At 40.8% G+C, this 18,049-nt stretch overlaps 1 protein-coding gene across 1 annotated transcript; it reads right to left on the reverse strand.

Moving 5' to 3' along the window:
- Positions 1–271: 271 nt before the first annotated feature.
- On the reverse strand, positions 272–11,286 carry LOC308662061 (uncharacterized protein). Its single transcript, XM_081317479.1, has 3 exons — positions 11,070–11,286; positions 6,632–6,758; positions 272–5,660 (listed from the first exon to the last, which is right to left on the reverse strand). The coding sequence occupies exons 2-3, from the start codon at positions 6,663–6,665 to the stop codon at positions 3,958–3,960; spliced, it is 1,737 nt and encodes a 578-aa protein (XP_081173605.1). The 5' UTR covers positions 6,666–6,758; positions 11,070–11,286; the 3' UTR covers positions 272–3,957.
- Between the last annotated feature and the right edge of the window lie 6,763 nt (positions 11,287–18,049).

The following is an 18,049-nucleotide window of genomic DNA, read 5'->3' on the forward strand; positions in this document are numbered from 1 at the left end:
AGAAATTAAAAAAAACATCAATGAGGCAATAAATCTCTTGACTGAATGTTGATAGGATAATTTATGCTTCCCTCTTTAACAGTTACTTTGATGAAGTTGCTGTATTTCTTATGTAGAATTTTAGGTTTTATAATTAAAAGCTAAATAAAGATGATACTAAAATTTTAGCATGGTGTTTATGCCTCTTTTTGAAGTTTAGAAAATTGTGTTTTTCTTTGAGCCAAAGTAATTTTCTTTGATATGCAAAAACCAGCCTTTTCTGAAGAGAGCACTCAGTAAGACTGTATTATACACGTTACTTTGTGCAACTTCTTACCTGACCTGAAAAGTCATTTTCTTCTCCCAAAATCTGGAGATGAACAATAGCTTCTTGCTGGATTCTGCCTAGCAAAAGTCTAAACTGGAAAGTAAGTCTGGATACAGACAGTCCTGGAATAGATGTGGCCCAAAAGTACATTTCCACTTTTCCCCAAAGAATCCCAATTTGAATTAAATTCAATCTGACACAATAAAATGGTATCCACCATTCTTTATTCCATAGTCCATAGAGGAGACACCTTGCTTTTGATGTATGACAATTTATTCTTGTAAATAATGAAACAAATAAAAATGGCATGGACATAATTATTGGTATCTTTAACCTAATATTTTGTAGAACACCCTAGACTTTTTCTGGCCTAGGATAACATGAACGTGTGTGGGATAAAAATGGGCTTTGGCTGACTTTCTGGTAATCTGGCCACTGTTCTTATCATCATTAGGGAATGCTGCATGTGGGACTAGGGCTGTTACCTGGTCTGCATTTTTCTCTCTTCTGAAAAACATCATATTATAAAGCTTTGATTACCCAAAGCCATGATGGGTCATAGAGATCAATATGTTCCAGTGACAACCATGGCGTATTGAAGATTGAGACATGGAATGTAAGAGGAATAAGGAGGTTCAATTAACAAGTGAAATTAAACAACTGAAAGGAAGATAATGTTGTTTATGGAAGGATGAAATACATGTGAAAGAAGTGTGTCTGGCATTGATGAATATATACATGGGATTGAAGATTTGAATTTAATTAGGAAGGAAAAGGCTAAAATATGTACGAGGGTTATGAATTGCTGGACCAGAAGGACAACATAGGGACAGATCATCCTGGAGAACATCTATCTATGTGGTCATGAAGACCTGACACTGACTTAATGGCACATAATCAATCAAGGTTGTTGGCAATGTGCATGGAAACAAGCAGGAATTTGGGAATTGTATTTTGCTAACTGACATGAATGGATAGATGAGAATGAAATGAGAGTACAGAGAAAGCAGTTGGGCTGTTCAGAGACTCCCCAAATGAACGAGGATCATTATTGGTTGGTGAATTTGTTTAGAAAAAGCTGTTTATTTCAGATAAGTGAATGCATGCATTCACACAGCAAATAGATATGATTGAAATGATCGATTTGATGGTTTAAAATGAAAGACTAAGATAATTAGCGAAGGATACAAAAGTGCAAAAAGGTTTGAGTGTGGGACAGATCATCTGGTTCAGAGAAATATGTTTTTAATGTGTTAAGAGAGACAAAAGAAAATTACGAAGTATGTGGTCAGAGAAAGTAAGGAATCATTAAAAGACTCAGAAAAAAATGCAGAGAAATTTTGATGGTAATAAAAAATATTTTCCTGAGCTACCAGCTTTTCCCAGTAAGAGTAATTACTAAATGATGCAATGACAGCTAGACATGATTCAGCACTGCTGCAGCAATACTTGGCTCCTCCCAGACGCTCCCAAGACTCTTAATCAAGAGCTCCGGCTGTTACTTTGCAGAGTTGCTAGGTAGCAACTCTTGTTATTATTAATAAAGTGCTAAGTATGGGTAGTTCTTAGCAACCACAATTGGGAATGGCAGCTTGGTCATTAAGCAATGCGGTTGCTAAGTGAAACTGTGCCTGTGCTTATGATCTTTCTTCAGCTTTCCTTTGCTTTCCAGACCTGCGAAAGACATACAGGTGAGGTTTGGTTGCAAAATTACTTTTTCATCTCCACTCTAATTGCAAACAGTTGCTGAATGAGGCAGCCTCTAAATGAGGACTACCTGACTCGTCCGAGACTGATTTTTTTTAAGAAATGGGAGATAATTTCAAAGGGCAGAGGGGAAAAATGTCAATGTATTTTTTAATTTCATTTTTGAAATGTGTATCCCACAGTCGAAAATCTACTTTTCCCAGAAATTAATAAGTATGTTCATAGAGGGGTTTTTTTTTTTGGTAGTAATAAAGAAACAGTTCATCACTGAAATGTGTTTGATTTTCCCTTCTAGCCTGTCATTCTGTCATCCATGTTATTATCCAGGCAGATGCTACTTAGCTTTCAAACTCAGATTTGGTCAGCCAAAGTATGTCAGCTTGGATACCTTACTGTTTACTTTAAAATCACCATATTAAATTTTGAGCCATCAAAATATATATTAAGAAAGGAATAGTTAAAACGCATAACAATAAAGTGATATAAAATAGTAATACAAAAAAAGCAGCAGCCCCCCCCCAAAAAAAAATATATATCAAGAAAGCTTAAAATTAACACATTAATCATTCAAAATTCCTGGCGTAATAAACCCTTCCCTGGCTGGCACTGAGAAGAATCAGAGCCAGGCCTATTTCTCTGGAGGCAGCATCTACTGTGGGTATGTAGGTGGGAAGGCACAATCTATAAAACATCCCTCAAAATATTTTCTCAAAATATTCAGATTACCAAATGAAAAACATTCACCTGAGCCAAACTCAGCAAAACGCAGCCTTACATTGTTCAACTGCTCCATGATGCGCTTGCTCCCAGGCCGTTTAGCTGGAATTCAAAGGAGTTTTGACACATTTATGAAGAGAAACCTATAAAGATACGTTTCCTAAATAGAACTATTGTGGTGAAAGACAGTTTTTTTTCAAGTTATGGAGACAAATTCTGAGAGGACTCTCTCTCTACAAGCCTTGGCCTGCTTGTAGGATTCCCATAAAGAGGTGGATTTACTTGGTCGCTGTGGGAACTGGACTACATGTCACGTTAGCCCATACAGTTTATTGTTTTAGCAAAATGGCAGCATTTAACTAACTTTGCCTGATGGTGCTTGGATGGAAGACTATCAAAGATTCCAGGGATCTAATCTAGGCTGAGAAGTGAAACACATATCATGGAAGAAGTCAGGAGTGAACCACTTGATTCTCTTTCCAAGAAAAGCACCCAAGAGTGCATAGAAGTGCACACTCAAAACTATGTATTTGTGTGCATCCACATAAAGAGACAGAATCCTATTTTCAAAAGCATTTTGGTGAACACCTAAGCTGCAAGAACATTATGCTTAAAAGAAAGTTATATGGAGTGGTCTAAGAAGGTAGACAATTCCCTCACATTAGATCAGACATGTCAAACTTGCAACATCATGTGACATCACGCAACGTATCGGGATGGTTTTGCCATTGCCGGCAATGGGGTGGGTGCGGCTTCCGCGTGACACGTCTGGCTCTCAGGCTGGCAGTTTGACACGCCTGCATTAGATAATGCATATTTTAAAAGCCTCCTTTTCTTTCTTCTCTTCTTTCTAAAAAGGGTCAGCCTTTTTAAACCACTATTTTGTTTCTCTCTACTTGCATAATCTTTTCCCAGAGGAAATTTTTCTGACAAATATTCCTCACCATATTATGTTTTGTGTGATAGAAGATCACTGAGAGGCCATCTTATTTGTTTCTGAACAAGGGGATTACAGCAAACTGTTTTAAACCTCCTTTTTCCATGCTCAGCCATCAATGCACGGACACAAGAAACACTTCATTTCATTACTATGATCATTACTGCTTCTTTTTGCAGTTTTGAAAAGTTTTCTACAAATGCTACTATAAATAAATGTTAGTTCCGGAAATGGGTGCTTCCAATTCTATAATTCTATATTTTGTCAGTTTGAGAACTTAATCTTTTCTTCATGAATCTCCTGATACATGAATTGGGGAGAGATGAGGAGAATTTGTGCCTTTTTCTACATTCAGAGATGACCACAATTTAGCTCTTACATTGGACTGTGTGGGTTTTTCCACCTGTTTGACTTCAGTGGTTTTAATATCATTACAAGGCTGCCGGGGCTGAACTTTGGTCTTTTGGGAGGGGTCTTCCAAATCAGAAATCCCACCTTCAGCTTCAACAGTGCACTCAGAGAAATACCCATTCTGGAGGCTAGTTACAGTGGAATGCAGGCTGGAGATGGCTGCCTTGATTTCTGCAATGTTAGTAGCCAGCTGCTGTAGCACAGTCATTACCTGGCTTAAGGTAGGCTCAGGAGCCATTTTGTCTAGAAAGGGAAGTGGAAAAGATCTCTCCTGTTGTTGCATTTGGGGGGAACTTGAAGAGAAAAACCCAGTTGCAGAAAACCTCCTTATGATTTGCACAGCCAGGTACAAAGCTTCACCTATTTGGGTGTTAAGTGTTATGGGATCAAACTTTGGGAACTGCTTTAAAGTAACTCCCAATTCAAAAAGCCAGCTTCTGTTTTGTTTAAAGTACCACCAGTTATGCCTAATCAAGCGTTTCTGGAGGTTATTTCTTGTGTGAGTTCTATGATGTGCTCCAGACTGGAATTTCAAATTTCTTCTACTGAAATATTTTCGGTCAGCTCTTCTGTGTTTTATTAAAGCTGAAAGGCTACTGATGATTTCCTCAGGGTTGGCACAGGCATACTTTTTGAAAGAATTAATATGTTTATACTTAGGACATGTAATCAACTGACTCCCAAGGCTGATTTTGGAAGCGCCATCTTCATTACTATGACTGGTGTATCTGTACTGGCCTTCTGAATCTTGTTGAACATCTGAACGAGGAATTTGTGTTGCAGGTTCCTGTAAAACACTTCCAAAATAACTGAGTTTCTCCAGCACTCCTTCATTTTCTGAACTATTAACCAGACCACTTTCCGGAATGTTCTGGTTTTCACTGGTCAAATCCGTACTTTCATTCAACTCAGCAGAACATATTTTTGAGCAAATGAGCATTGGATCTGGATCAGGACTTAGAGAAATTCTTTCCACAATTGTTTCCAATGATTTATCTACATATCTAAAATCTCCCCGATTGTCAAGTATTAGTGGCTCAGTTTGTTCTGTATCGTCAATGGCTGCGCACACAGCAGTCCAACTTGTTCCAGTTTCATGATGGGCTGGATTCCTCCAATGGCCTCCATAAAATTTCTCTTTTTCTGACTGTCGTCTTTCAGTATCATTTTGTTCCTCTCTGATTAAATTTTGCTTAAGATTCTGGAGATGTATCTTATTGGATATTCCATATGAGCCTGTTAGATCTTCCTCATTCAGGGTTTTCTGATCATTGATAATAGGTATTGCAAGAGCACCACTTTCTCCATAATCAATATGTATGCATTGACTCTGCAGCCCTACTTCGGTGCCTAGAAGAATTATGTCTCTGTCTGGTCCCATCACATTTCTTTCAGAAGGAATGAATATTTCTTCCTTCTCCAAGGTTCTCTTTTGCTGGTTCTTCAGGCAGTTCTTATTCAACTCTTGTTCAGGATGTTGTAAAATTGTCTCCTTGGATTTTTCCAGCCTCTCCACTGCTGGATCAAAGATTTCCTGCAAAGGCTCTTCCTCTTGGCTTTTTTCTTTGATCTGATCTCTTGCTAAAGGAAAGAAACAATCAAAACATCCCTTAAGCCCACCAATATTTGTTTGCAGTGAAAAATCTGTTTAAATAAATTGATCATAATGTTAAACATAATATAATTTTATAAAAGCTCTGTATTCTAAGTAGATTAAAAATTCTACCAATGCGTAGAATTTATTATTTTATTAAGCTTATATACCACCATAACTTACTCTGTTATTCTGGATGGTTATACTTGCTCTCTGTGTGCAACCAAATGATATTTCAGCTTACTTTTTAATATTCTGCTGTGTACAGGTAATCTTCAACTTATGACCATAATAGAGCCTGCCCATTACGGTTGTAAGTCATGATGGTCATAAAGTGGGTTACCCATGCGAGTGACCAGATATATGTCCTTTTTTTGCAGCAGCCATTAAGCAAACATGGCAATCATAAAGCAACCACCACAGCAATTAGCAAACCAATTGTTTGCTATGGGCTGGTTTGGATGTAAATGCTGGGTTTTGGCAAAATTGTTAAAAAATGTGATTATGTGACCACGTAATGCTGCAAATGGCTATAAATGTGGGCTGGTTGCCAAATGCCTAAAATATGGTCACATGACTGTATGGGGGTGGCTGTTGGAACCAGGTCATAAATACTGCTGGGGAGGTCTGTTATACTGAAGTTCAACACCAGTGGAGAGTCAGGACTACTTGTAGCCTGTCCAAGAAGCTCTGGACAGCATGCCAAGATTTGTGAAGCTACCAGCTAATCAAAACATTTTGGATAAACCCAGATAATATATTTTTACATCACTCAGAATTTAACTTAGTTCTAAGGTAAATTAATCTGAGCTTTTCAAATCTTTTGGCCTTTGGCTCCAATTACTCGACCCTTGTAAGCTATAGGAATTGTAGATCAAAACGTCTAAAAAGTAACAAGTTGCCTTAGCATTCTAATCTACAGAAGACTTCTGTTCTAGGATTTCCCCAGAATTCTTACCCAGACAGGCTACATTATCATAATTTTGATGCATGACATTCCAGTAAAGGTTTTTTTCTTTATGGTTGAGTAGAGTCCATTCTTCCTCAGTGAAATGAATAGATACATCTTCAAACGTTATCGTATCCTAAAACAATCAGAGGGGTTAGTCTATTAATTGCATGGTATGTTGCAAAGACTTTGAGATGGAGTTACTGATCAAATATCAGCACTATCCCTAATTCCTTTGATTATCCAGGTTAAGTCTAGTTTTATTCCCAATTGGTGAGAGGGGAATAAGCAATGTACCACACATGATTACTGGATGGGTACATATGAAATTATGTACCCATCAAAAATTATCAATATGGAAAGTGAAAATTTCATACTCTCCAAATTTACTCTGCTGCCAACTAGACAATTATGCACTTCACTGATGTAACTCACACATAGACTCTGTTCTCCAGCCATTGCTTTGTTTCAGAACAATTTGCCATAAATGGAAACTGGTGTGGATGGCTCCAAATCTAGCAACATATATTAACCATAACAGCTAAATGGATTCTCTAAATCAGAACTTCCCAAATCTGGGTAAATTACCCAAAATGGGTCAAAAGTTTTTCTTTGGATAATGACACATAAATCCATTACCATAATAGGGGTATTTAAATTGCCTTTGCCACATGTAGTGAAATATATTCAAAAATCTTCCAAAGTATTCCTATTTAGATGAAATTGCTAATGGCAATTTGTTGAAATGACAAAGCCATTCAATAATATTGTTTTATAATACAGATAGTCACTCAATTATGATCGTTCGCTCGGTGACCATTTTAAGTCACGACGGGGCTGAAGAAAAGGACTTATGACAGGTCCTTGTAGTTGGTTAAGACTTTTGATAGGTGGTTTTGGGTAATGAAAGAAAAGGTTTGGCAAGCATTGCTCTACATCAGACATGTCAAACTTGCAACGTCACGTGACGTCGTGGAACGTATTGGGACGATTTTGCCATTGCCAGCAATGGGGTGGGCGCGGCTTCCGCATGACGCATCTGGCCCACAGGCCAGGAGTTTGATACCCCTGCTCTACATTTTAGAGGCACTATGTGTTGTGATTCAGGGTCAGCCTGTGGGTTCGGCAGTTGGGTTGGACGACTCAGAGGAGGAGGAGGGGGGTGTTGAAGAGCTTGCTGAGGGGATTGGACAGCTTGATGAGAGCCCCCAGCAAGGCCCCTCTCATCTGGTCACGATGCAGACCCAGCTGTGTGAGCCTGACAGCGTGGATGAAGATGACCCACAGCTGGCCCTGTTCAAGGACGCCCGACGCAGGAGGCAGTCAGTCAGGAGTAAACAGAGGAAGGCAATGGGGCACCTCGGAAGGAGGCACAGAGAGGCCACACCCTGAACTGTATTTAAGGGGAATGTGTGGGAGGGCTGGTTTGCTGAAGGCAACCGCTTGGATTGTTCCTGCTTCTTAACTCGTGTGTTATGGTTGGTGTCTTGTCTTGCTCTGTTTTATGTGAATAAATTTGGCAGGCTTTATTCCAGCCTCTTGCCGTTTGTAAAGGGGTTGTCCCTGCTTTTGCTGCGGGGCCGGTAGCAGGCTGGTACAGAACACTATGACACTGAATACAGGTAGTCCTTGACTTATGACACACTTGGGACCAGAATTTCCATTGGTAGGCAAAGTGATTCTCAAGTAAGTTATGCTCAATTTTATGACCTTTTTTTGTCATTGGTTGAGTGAATTATTGCAGTTGTTAATTGAATCACATGATTGTTAAGCGAATCTGGCTTCCCCCATTGACTTTGCTTGTCAGAAACCAGCTTGGAAAGTCAACAGATGACAATCACATGACCCCAGGATGCTGCAATTGTCATAAATACATGCCAGTTGCCAACTGCCCAAATTTTGATGGCATGACCATGAAGATGCTGCAGTGGTTGTGAGGACCATCATGAATGACTTTTTTCAGTGCTGTTGTAACTTCCAACAGTTGCTAAATGAATTATTGTAAGTTGAGAACTACCTGTATCCCTTTTGTTTGAACAATCAGAAGTGGATCAGTGTTTCCTTCATACCTTGCTTCTGAACTATAGCACATGATCAGCATGGAGATTTCCCACTTAATCATAGGCATCTCTATTTAAAGGATCCCAGAAAAACTCACACCTCCAAGTTACTAGAGACTTAGTGCTACTTGGAAAAGGCAGTTCTGGACCAGATGCACTAATAAGCAGAATCAGCCAGTCTGACTTTAGAATTCTACACCAGGATTATTGACTTGATCATGTTCATAATTTTTAATTTTAATTTTCTTTTCAACATTTAGCCAGGGTGGATTTTTTTTTGTATATTCAATGTTAGACTTACTTGATGTTTGTGTCATTATTTTCTTTTTTGTACACAATTATTTTTATTGTTGGATGTGTTTTTCTGTTTTGCATTTTATTCCTGTTGATAAAACTTAATATATATATTTTTAAAAAAGAATACGCTAAAGTTTTTTTTCTGTCTCTGCCCAAATGCTTTCCTGTAGCAGCCTGGCAATTTGCCATTTATCCGTGGGGATACAGGTATATTTATTATACATGTATTTATTCCAATACTTATTTTGCTAAGTTCTAATTTTATTTTAGCTCCACACCTTCCTCCACTGTTCCAAATTTTAGCATCTTGCAGGCACATTCATATTTCTTTACAAAAATACTGAATACTTGATGACAATTACTGTGGGACCACATTTACTGAAAAGCTGAGGATTAAGAAGATACATGTCTTTGATTAAAAGACCCCTCCTTTTGTGCATCAGTAAAGATTCCAAATCCATAGCATCCATGTTGGTTATATAACCAGATTACATGTAAGCAGCACAATCTGTGCATGAATCTATTAAGTACCAATTAGCCTGTATCAACACAAAGACGGGAAGTATTTTCTTTTTCCAAAATATATGGGCCTTTGAGAGCAGTAAGAGAAGCAGGATAAAAACTGTCCTTCACAATATATGCATTCTAGACCAGCTTTCACTCTCCCCAATTTCTAAATGAGGAAAGCACACAGAGTCTGTCAGGAAATTAAAGCTGGCTATTTTAGAGGATAGAAAATGAGTCATCCCCTGCTTTTCTTACTCCAGATAAAGCTTTTTCCTTCCTTAAGCTGCAGACCTCAAATAAATTCCTTGTATTCACCAGACCCCTCCCCTCCTTTACAAAATACTTCCTTAAGGATGTTCTAGCTGTAAGTAAAGGATTACAGCATTAGACTCTCTCTATCCAGAGGCCAAACAGACATTTTTCTCCATTCACAACTGCTTGCACCGCTTCCTGTGAATTCAGGAGCACTAACGCCATCACTAAAACTTCTAGCATGTTTAAGTATCAGCTACATTGACAGGTTTCCATTCTAAAGATAATGCCATTCCAATACATCCTTAGTATACCCCATTCCCCAGCACCTGAATGGGCTTGGCAGATTCCTGTTTATGATAGGCCACAGCCAACTGAACGGCCTCCTTGCTGCTGGCTGGCTCCTGGGCTTTCAACCATGTCTGCAGGTCCACTGGAAGCACACTGAGAAATTGCTCCAGGATGACCATGTCCACAATCTGGTCTTTGCTGTGCTCCTGAGGACAGAGCCATTGCAGGGCTGCAGTACTCAACCGGGACAGAATCTCCTGCAGAGCTACTCCAGGGAGGAGGGTGGATCGGCGGAATTTCTGTCGACCAGCTTCCCGATTAGCCTGGATTGAAGGCGAGTTCAGAGCACATTTCTCTTTACAAAGACCGGGGTTTGGCAGGTCCATAGAGCTGTCGGTGAACTCATGAAAGCCAGGAGAGGTTAAAGCTGATGGCACAATTGGCTCTTTAACAGTCGTTTCAACAGCGGCGACAGATTCCCGTAAATTGGGTGAAGGTTGGCGGCTTGCCTTCAAACATGCTCTCAAACGTTGTATTGTCTGGCTTGGATGGTTTGTACACCATTTCTTGGTACGAACTTCTGACAATGCATCACAACTTGCTGTATGGCCCATGGTGATTTTTTTCACACCATACGGCACTGGGTCAGCTTCTGTTGGCATCCTGGTGGGAGGATGAAGATGTGGCAAAGACTTTATAACTTGGTCGTGGCTTGTGTGAGCCCTTCCTGTACAACAGTATTTGTGGTATTCAGCACACTTCCAGAATGTTTTGTTCCCGCTGGAACGCACTTTCTTATACAGATATCCTTTATAAAGCAGCTGATCCTTACCTTTGTCATCCTTGAGAAACTGCAAGGACATTTTCACAGTGATACCGCGTATATGTAGAGGAGCAGAGACAATGGATTTACAAGGTAAAAGATAAAACAGAGGAAACCAGACATGGAATGAAAGAAATCCCTTGTTACAATGATGTGCACAGATGGCTCTTTCGGATCAAAAAATTCAGCTATTAGGGAAGATTTGTTTAATAGTTACCGAAGAATGAAAGGCTTCCTTCTGGTTCGCTCTGGCTTTCCCGTTTCCGCCTCAGAGGCGAATGTAAATCGTGCTACCAAAACAGATCTGTAAACTGCCTCCTACTCCTTCCAGAGCACAAAAGAAGTTGCCACGACCTTCCGACGCAGTCTTCCTCGTTACGTGTCTGTTCTTTTTCTCCGTGATGTTACTTAGCGTGATGAGTCTAGCGCTTTAAATTCTATTTGGGAATGAAGCGCCCTAGATTAGAATCTACAGCGGTACTCCTACTACAGTTTTCATTCCGGTCCGAATCTACCGTTATTAGCTGAATAACCGGAGATACCCCTCTATTTAGCCACGCCTCCTTCCACTTTAAAGGAATAAAGGCGGAAGTCCCATCATATTATAGGGTGTTGTCTATCCAGCCGTGCCGTGAACGCTGTATGTGAGCGACTGGAAGTAATCCTGTGCGAAGGAAAAATTGCCAGGGTATTTAGTTAAAAGAGCCCCCTTGTGGGGATTACTCTGTACTTGTACAGATTTACCTTTGAACAGCTCTTTTGAACTTCAAAGCTTTAATTTTCGGGAATTATTATATTGGATTGTGGCATAAACCTGGTTAGGATCACATATTGTCCAAACCCAAAAGTTGATTTGCTTTTTTTAGTTTAGTGACTGTGGTTAGTAAACTATAATTTCTGACTTACACTTTTGTGCAAAATCAACTAATTTTTGGTTTATTAAATAAATTTTAATTAAACCAGTAGGGTCTAGTCTAGTGAAATATGTAAATAACTAGCACCTTTTCTTTGAATCTTTACAGGACCCTGAGTATTAGATTGGAGAGTGCCTGAGTTGCTCATTTTTAAAAATACCTTACCTTAAATGTCTGAGATGGTATAGGTTCTCCTGCTTGAGCTGGACTTGAAAGCTTCCAAGGTCCCTTCCAGCTTCTATTCTATTCTATTCTATTCTATTCTATTCTATTCTATTCTATTCTATTCTATTCTATTCTATTCTATTCTATTCTATTCTATTCTATTCTATTCTAAATAGTGTTGGAGAAGATTCCCAAGAATAGCCAAGAAAATGAACAAAGAAAATTCAAATCTATCTAGAATTTTCAAAGTTTTAAGGAACTCATTATATGAAGACTTAGCATTTTGAAGAAGCCAATAGAGGGAAAGAAAAAAGGAGACAGAATATCCTGGAAAAGATGTATCTATATCCGGGGTGTCAAACTTGCAATGTCACGTGATGTCTCACGACGTACCGTGACTTTTTTGCCATTACTGGCAATGGGGTGGGTGCAGTTTTGCTATGATGCATCCGGCCTGTGGGCCGGCAGTTTGACACCTCTGATCTATATGGTTGCCAAAAGTTATCATCAGCTTTACAGTACAGTCCAAGCTGTATAAGCTGAGGGCTTACAAACTACAAGGATTGGATTCAAGGAAGAAAATGTCAGAAGCAAACATACCAGATTTTGTCTTAGCACCATGTATGAACCCAGCCAAAACACTGTGTTAATGCAGTTATGGTGCCTTGCATTGTAAGCAAAGGACCTCCTTTTTAAGAATCATATTTTATATCTGTTTTCCTGGCCTGGAGATCACTGAAAAAAAATAGTTGCATGTCAAAATGTGGTTATTATGTGACATATGACATATTTTTTCATTTTTTATTCTTTTCCTGTAATGCTTAAGATAAATAAACATATATAGTGATTTAATACCAGACATACACTTAAGACCAGTAGGTAACTAAATAGGTAAACCAAACATTAGTTTATTTGCAAATATCTCCCACTGTTTTGCTTCATTCTTACAGGGGAAGATTCATTTATTTTTTTCCAACCTTCCAACAAACCTTAAAGATTTCATATCCATCTCCAAAAGAAATCAAAAGACAGCAACCATCTCCTTTTGGCACTGCAAAATTTAGAAATTCAGAACTTTTAGCATTTGTTCCACCTCCAATCAATCAATCTGTTTATTACAGCCTTAAGGCCAGACACAATCAAAATGTATAACAGCAGTAACAATCTTACATCCATATTTACAGGATATAAAACCACCAAACAATCAATATAATATAATCCAAAATTCTCAAAATAAAATATCATATTTAAATTTTCCCCCAGACCTTAATAATGGTGCAATGTATTGTGCAGGTGGTGGCACAAAATTGGGCAACCTGAATTGATATTTTCGGATCCTTATCCGATAGTAGTAACTTTAGATAAAATTCATATCCCCTGCCTGGAAATTTCTTCAATATCGGATATATAAAAATCGGTCTAGACTCTAGAGTCTTTATATAGAGAACAATGAAGCAGCATTTGGCTTAAGAGTTTCCATAGAGCCATCACCACATGGACACCACATGGACACAACCGAAGGTGCATAGGAGTGCCCTTAAACTTTAGTTTTTTCATAATTTATTAAAAGTTTGTGTTCTGTGCAAAATCTAGTCCCTTATGTGCTTTTCTCATTCCCACCTGAGAAGTGGACAAAATGACTATATCATCCTCATACAATAGTGCTGGAATTGCACGATCAGCCAAGATAGGTGGATGATGGTCTGAGTCAGCAAGCACTTGTATTATTGGATTTAGATACAGATTAAAAAGTATTGGAGCTCCGTGATGCAACCTTGCCTTACACCACTATGAGTTGGGACTGTTTTAGATAAATGTCCCCAGGGGGTACATCTAATTTTTAGGGAGGTATTTGAATAGAGCGACTGAATAAGAACCAACAGCCTTTTATCAATCGTGGAATGTCTTAGACTATACCACAATCAAAAGCTGACTTATTAGATCAAAAGCTGACTTAAAATCAACAAATGTTGCATAAAGAGAACCACGAGAGGGGGTAGAATATTTTTCAGCCAAATGGTGCAGAATTAGAGAATGATCCAGTGTTGTTCCTCCCTAAATCCAGCCTGTTCTTCAACAATAATATTTTCATTTTGTACCCAATCCACTAACTTTGTATATAAAAATCTGGCATAAAGTTTATTGTATTTAATAAACTAATAGGCCTATAGTTTATAGGGTGAAGTCTACTTCCTTTATTTTTGTATATCAGTACTACAATGGCCTGATTCCAGTCAGATGGAAAATGTCCTATATTATTAATATGAGTGAATAGGGTGACTAGAACTGGGGCCCACCAGTCTTTATTTTCCCTTATTAATTCTGGGGGGATAAAATCCCCTCCAGATGCTTTACCTGGTTTCGGTTGGGCAATAAGATCTTTGACCTCAGCTATGGATACTGGAGGCCAATCCGGGAGGTCATTACAAGAGGGAATGAAATTACAGCAGGATCCTGTTTAAAGATGTTTTTAAAATGATCCTCCCATTTATCGGCAGATATTTGTGAAATAGGGCCAAAACATCTATTTGTAAAAGACTGATTTATTAAATGCCAGAACAAAGTGGGATTTTTGACCTTTGCTGCTGAAATTAGATTATTCCAATTTTCTCTTATAGCCTGTTGTTTCTTTATGTTTAAGAGATCTTTATAAATTTTTTTGTGGTCTTGAGTAATTTGGAGGCGTTCGCAGAGTTTTCTTGGTGAAAGGAAATTATTGCATTTAAGAAAGCTTTTTTTGCTTTAATGCAGTCACTATCATACCAAGATTTAGATCTTTTATGCGCATACTCACAATAAGCTGTTGTAAATCTTGTCAAGGGGGTTTAGAGATTAATGGTGATAGACTGATACAGCGAAATTGCTTGTTCATATGAATCAGATGAGCAAATTTGAGTGTGCATATGAAGCAGGGACTCTGAGGTCAACATTTCAGCCATAGTTTTAGCCAGTTCTTGAGACCATTTAATTTGTACTTGCCCCTTCATTGTAATGTCGATGGGGCAATGTGCCACTTCTAATAATTCAAAATTTGTCTTAGCATCAAAAAGACAAATTAATGGAAAGTGGTCACTATCAAGGCGCATTCGAATATAAAAGTAAACTATATGCTGTACAAAGTTCCTAGAGATCATAATATAATCCACTACACTGGCTCCCTTAGGATGCCAGAATGTGAACTCTCCATTTAAATCACCCCTGACAGAGCCATTAAGTAGGACTAAATCTAAACTGTCCACAAATTGAGCCAAACGAAATCCTGCAATATTACCTTTTTGATCTTTAGATTGTCTGGCTGCTATATAGCCTACATCAATTTTAGAGGGTACTGGCCACTTAAAATAGGTTTGTAGGGAAGCATCAGATTTGCCAATGCGTGCATTAAAATCGCCAGCTATTATTAAAATTGAGTCTGGGTAATGACATGATAGCAAATTTACATAGGTATCAAACTGATCCCACAATTTATTTATTTCCCAATGCCCACGAAATGGAGGAAAATAGGCATTAACCAGTAATACAGTACGGAATTTAAATCTAAGTAGAAGGGCTAACGCCATATTTGAGCAAGACTCGAGCATAAATACTGAAACTCTGAGTTTAACAGATACCATAGAACTCAGGCCACCTGATGGCCTGCCCTTTTTTATGCTAGGAATTGCATTCAAAGTAAAGGGAATATATCCAGGCAGTAGTGGATACTCCATAGTCCATGTTTCTTGGAACAAAAGGATATCAAAAGAAGAAATATACTCCATAAATGAAACACCTGACATCTTGGCTTTCCAGCCTGCAACATTCCAGGAAAGAATAGAGATGCCCCCTTCTGCAGAATAGAGTCATTTGGAATCTGAAAGTGCTACCAGTGAATTAAAATGTATTCACAAAGTCTTTCTTCTGGAATGAGGCCAAAGATGAAGTTTCGTCTTGTGTTGCCTGTTGTACCACATCTTGAGTAGTAATACCTACCAGGAGTTGAGTAGATATTGTTTTCAGGGGCAATAAATTCTCACTGACTGGTGGTTGCGTCTCTGCCAACTGTGTAGTCTTATCCTGATAACAGGGCAGAGGAGGCTGTAATGAAGTAGGTGATAGCAGTGAAACATAGGTAGCAAAATGTGGGTCACTGGCAAGGAGCTCATCTTTTCAGGAGGGGTATCCATTGGCTCTGTACAGTTCAGCCCCGATAGTTTCCCCTCATCTAAGAAGCAGTTTAAAGCTGGGTTGTTCTGAACCAGCCCTCTTCTGGCCTTGTAATAAGGCAAACCCCTATTCAGAAAGAAGAGACTGGAGAGCGTCCAAGGCTGAAAAGCGTTTGCCAAGATTTAATAGTCAATTAACAAAACAAGAAACCAAAACTCCAGAACTTGAATCCTCAAGCAGAAGGGTTGCTTTCAGCAACCAGCCCCTCCCCAAACACTCCTTTTATTGAGAGCTCAGGGCGTGGTCTCCCTGTGCCTCCTCCCGAGGAGTCCCACATTCTTTCTTTGTTTGTTCCTGCTCGACTGCCTCCTGCGTCGGGCGTCCTTGAACAGGGCCAGCTGTGGGTCATCATCTTCCGCACTATCGGGCTCACGCAGCTGAGAAGAGGGCCCCGGCTGGGAACTCTGCCAAGCCTCCACGCCATCATCAACCGGTTCGTCTCCCACACGGTCCTCCTCCCCCTCATCTGAGTCATCCGACACATCTGAGCCGGCTGCCGAAACCACAGGCTGGCCCTGAGTCACAACACTATCCCGCACCGCAGGGCCCTTCCCCCGGGTCTGCCGATCCGGATGCGGTCGGGATGGGAACTGTTCGTGAAACGCAGTCACCAACGCAGGGGCATGAACGGCGGTCGCGTCTTCCCATGTGAAGTCCTCCGGCCCGTACCCTTTCCACTCGATCAGGTACTGGAAGCGACCTTTCAGCCAGCGGGAATCCCGGATGCTGGCGACCTCATACTCGGGGGTGCTGCCTCCATCACGAGTTCCTGATGGGGGAGGTTCCGCTTGGCGAAGTGGACAGGCCGGTTGTTCGGGGACCAACAAGGACCGATGGAAGACGGGGTGCACGCGCAGGGAACGTGGCAGAGTTAAACGATAGGCGACCGGATTGATGACGGCCTCGACTGGGAACGGTCCAAGGTAACGGTGGTCCAGCTTCCTCGCCGGCCGAGTGGATGGTAGGTTCCTGGTGGACAGCCAGACCCGATCCCCCACCGATAGTGGAGGCGTATCCCTTCTCGACCGATCGGCGAACCTCTTGTAGTCGGCCTTGGCCTTCTCCAGTTGCCGTCGCACCAACCGATGGATCGCCTGTAACTCCGCCATAAATTCGTTCGCTGCCGGCTCCGATGAGTCCACGGGAGAAAGGGGGAAAAACCGGGGGTGATAACCCACGTTGGCCAAGAACGGTGTCATCTGCGTGGAGGTGTGCTGCGAGTTGTTAAAGGCAAACTCGGCTATGGCCAAATAGTCCACCCAATTGTCCTGCTGCAGGTTAACGTAGCAGCGCAGATACTGCTCTAAGATGCCGATGACCTTCTCGGTACCCCCGTCGGTCTGAGGATGATGCGCGGACGAGAGGCAAACCTTAATGTCCAACGCCCGCATCAACTCCTGCCAGAAGCGGGCTGTAAACTGGGGCCCCCTATCGGAGACGACTCTATCGGGAAGGCCATGCAGCCGGAACACCTGTTGGATGAACATGCGACTAGTGGCGCGAGCTGACGGTAAGCCGCGACAGGGGATGAAGTGCGCCATCTTGGTCAACATGTCCACCACCACAAACACTGTCATGAAGCCGGAGGATGGGGGTAGATCCGTCAGAAAGTCCATGGACACAGCCCCCCAGGGTCTCTTGGGTGTTGGCAAGGGCTGCAGTAAACCAGGCGGGGCCCCTGTCGCTGACTTGGCCTGCCTGCAAGGAATGCAGGAGGTGACATAAGACTGGACATCGTGTCGGACTCGGGGCCACCAGAAGGTACGGGAGACCAGGTTCAGAGACTTGAACAGGCCAAAATGCCCCGCAGCCGGGTTATCATGACACTGGCTGAGGACGAGTCCCCTGAGTGGCCCTCCTGGAACATAGAGCCGGTCACGATAATACAGGAGTCCATCCGCGACCGACCAAGGCG

The sequence above is a fragment of the Vipera berus genome (assembly GCF_964194415.1).
Source record: "Vipera berus genome assembly, chromosome: 2".
Classification (NCBI taxonomy): domain Eukaryota; kingdom Metazoa; phylum Chordata; class Lepidosauria; order Squamata; family Viperidae; genus Vipera; species Vipera berus.

Coding starts and splice junctions, on each gene's coding strand:
- LOC308662061 (XM_081317479.1), bottom strand. CDS start 6,665: ATGCATCAAAATTATGATAATGTAGCCTGTCTGG. Junction 5,661..6,631: donor TGATAATGTAGCCTGTCTGG/GTAAGAATTCTG, acceptor TCTTTCCTTTAG/CAAGAGATCAGATCAAAGAA.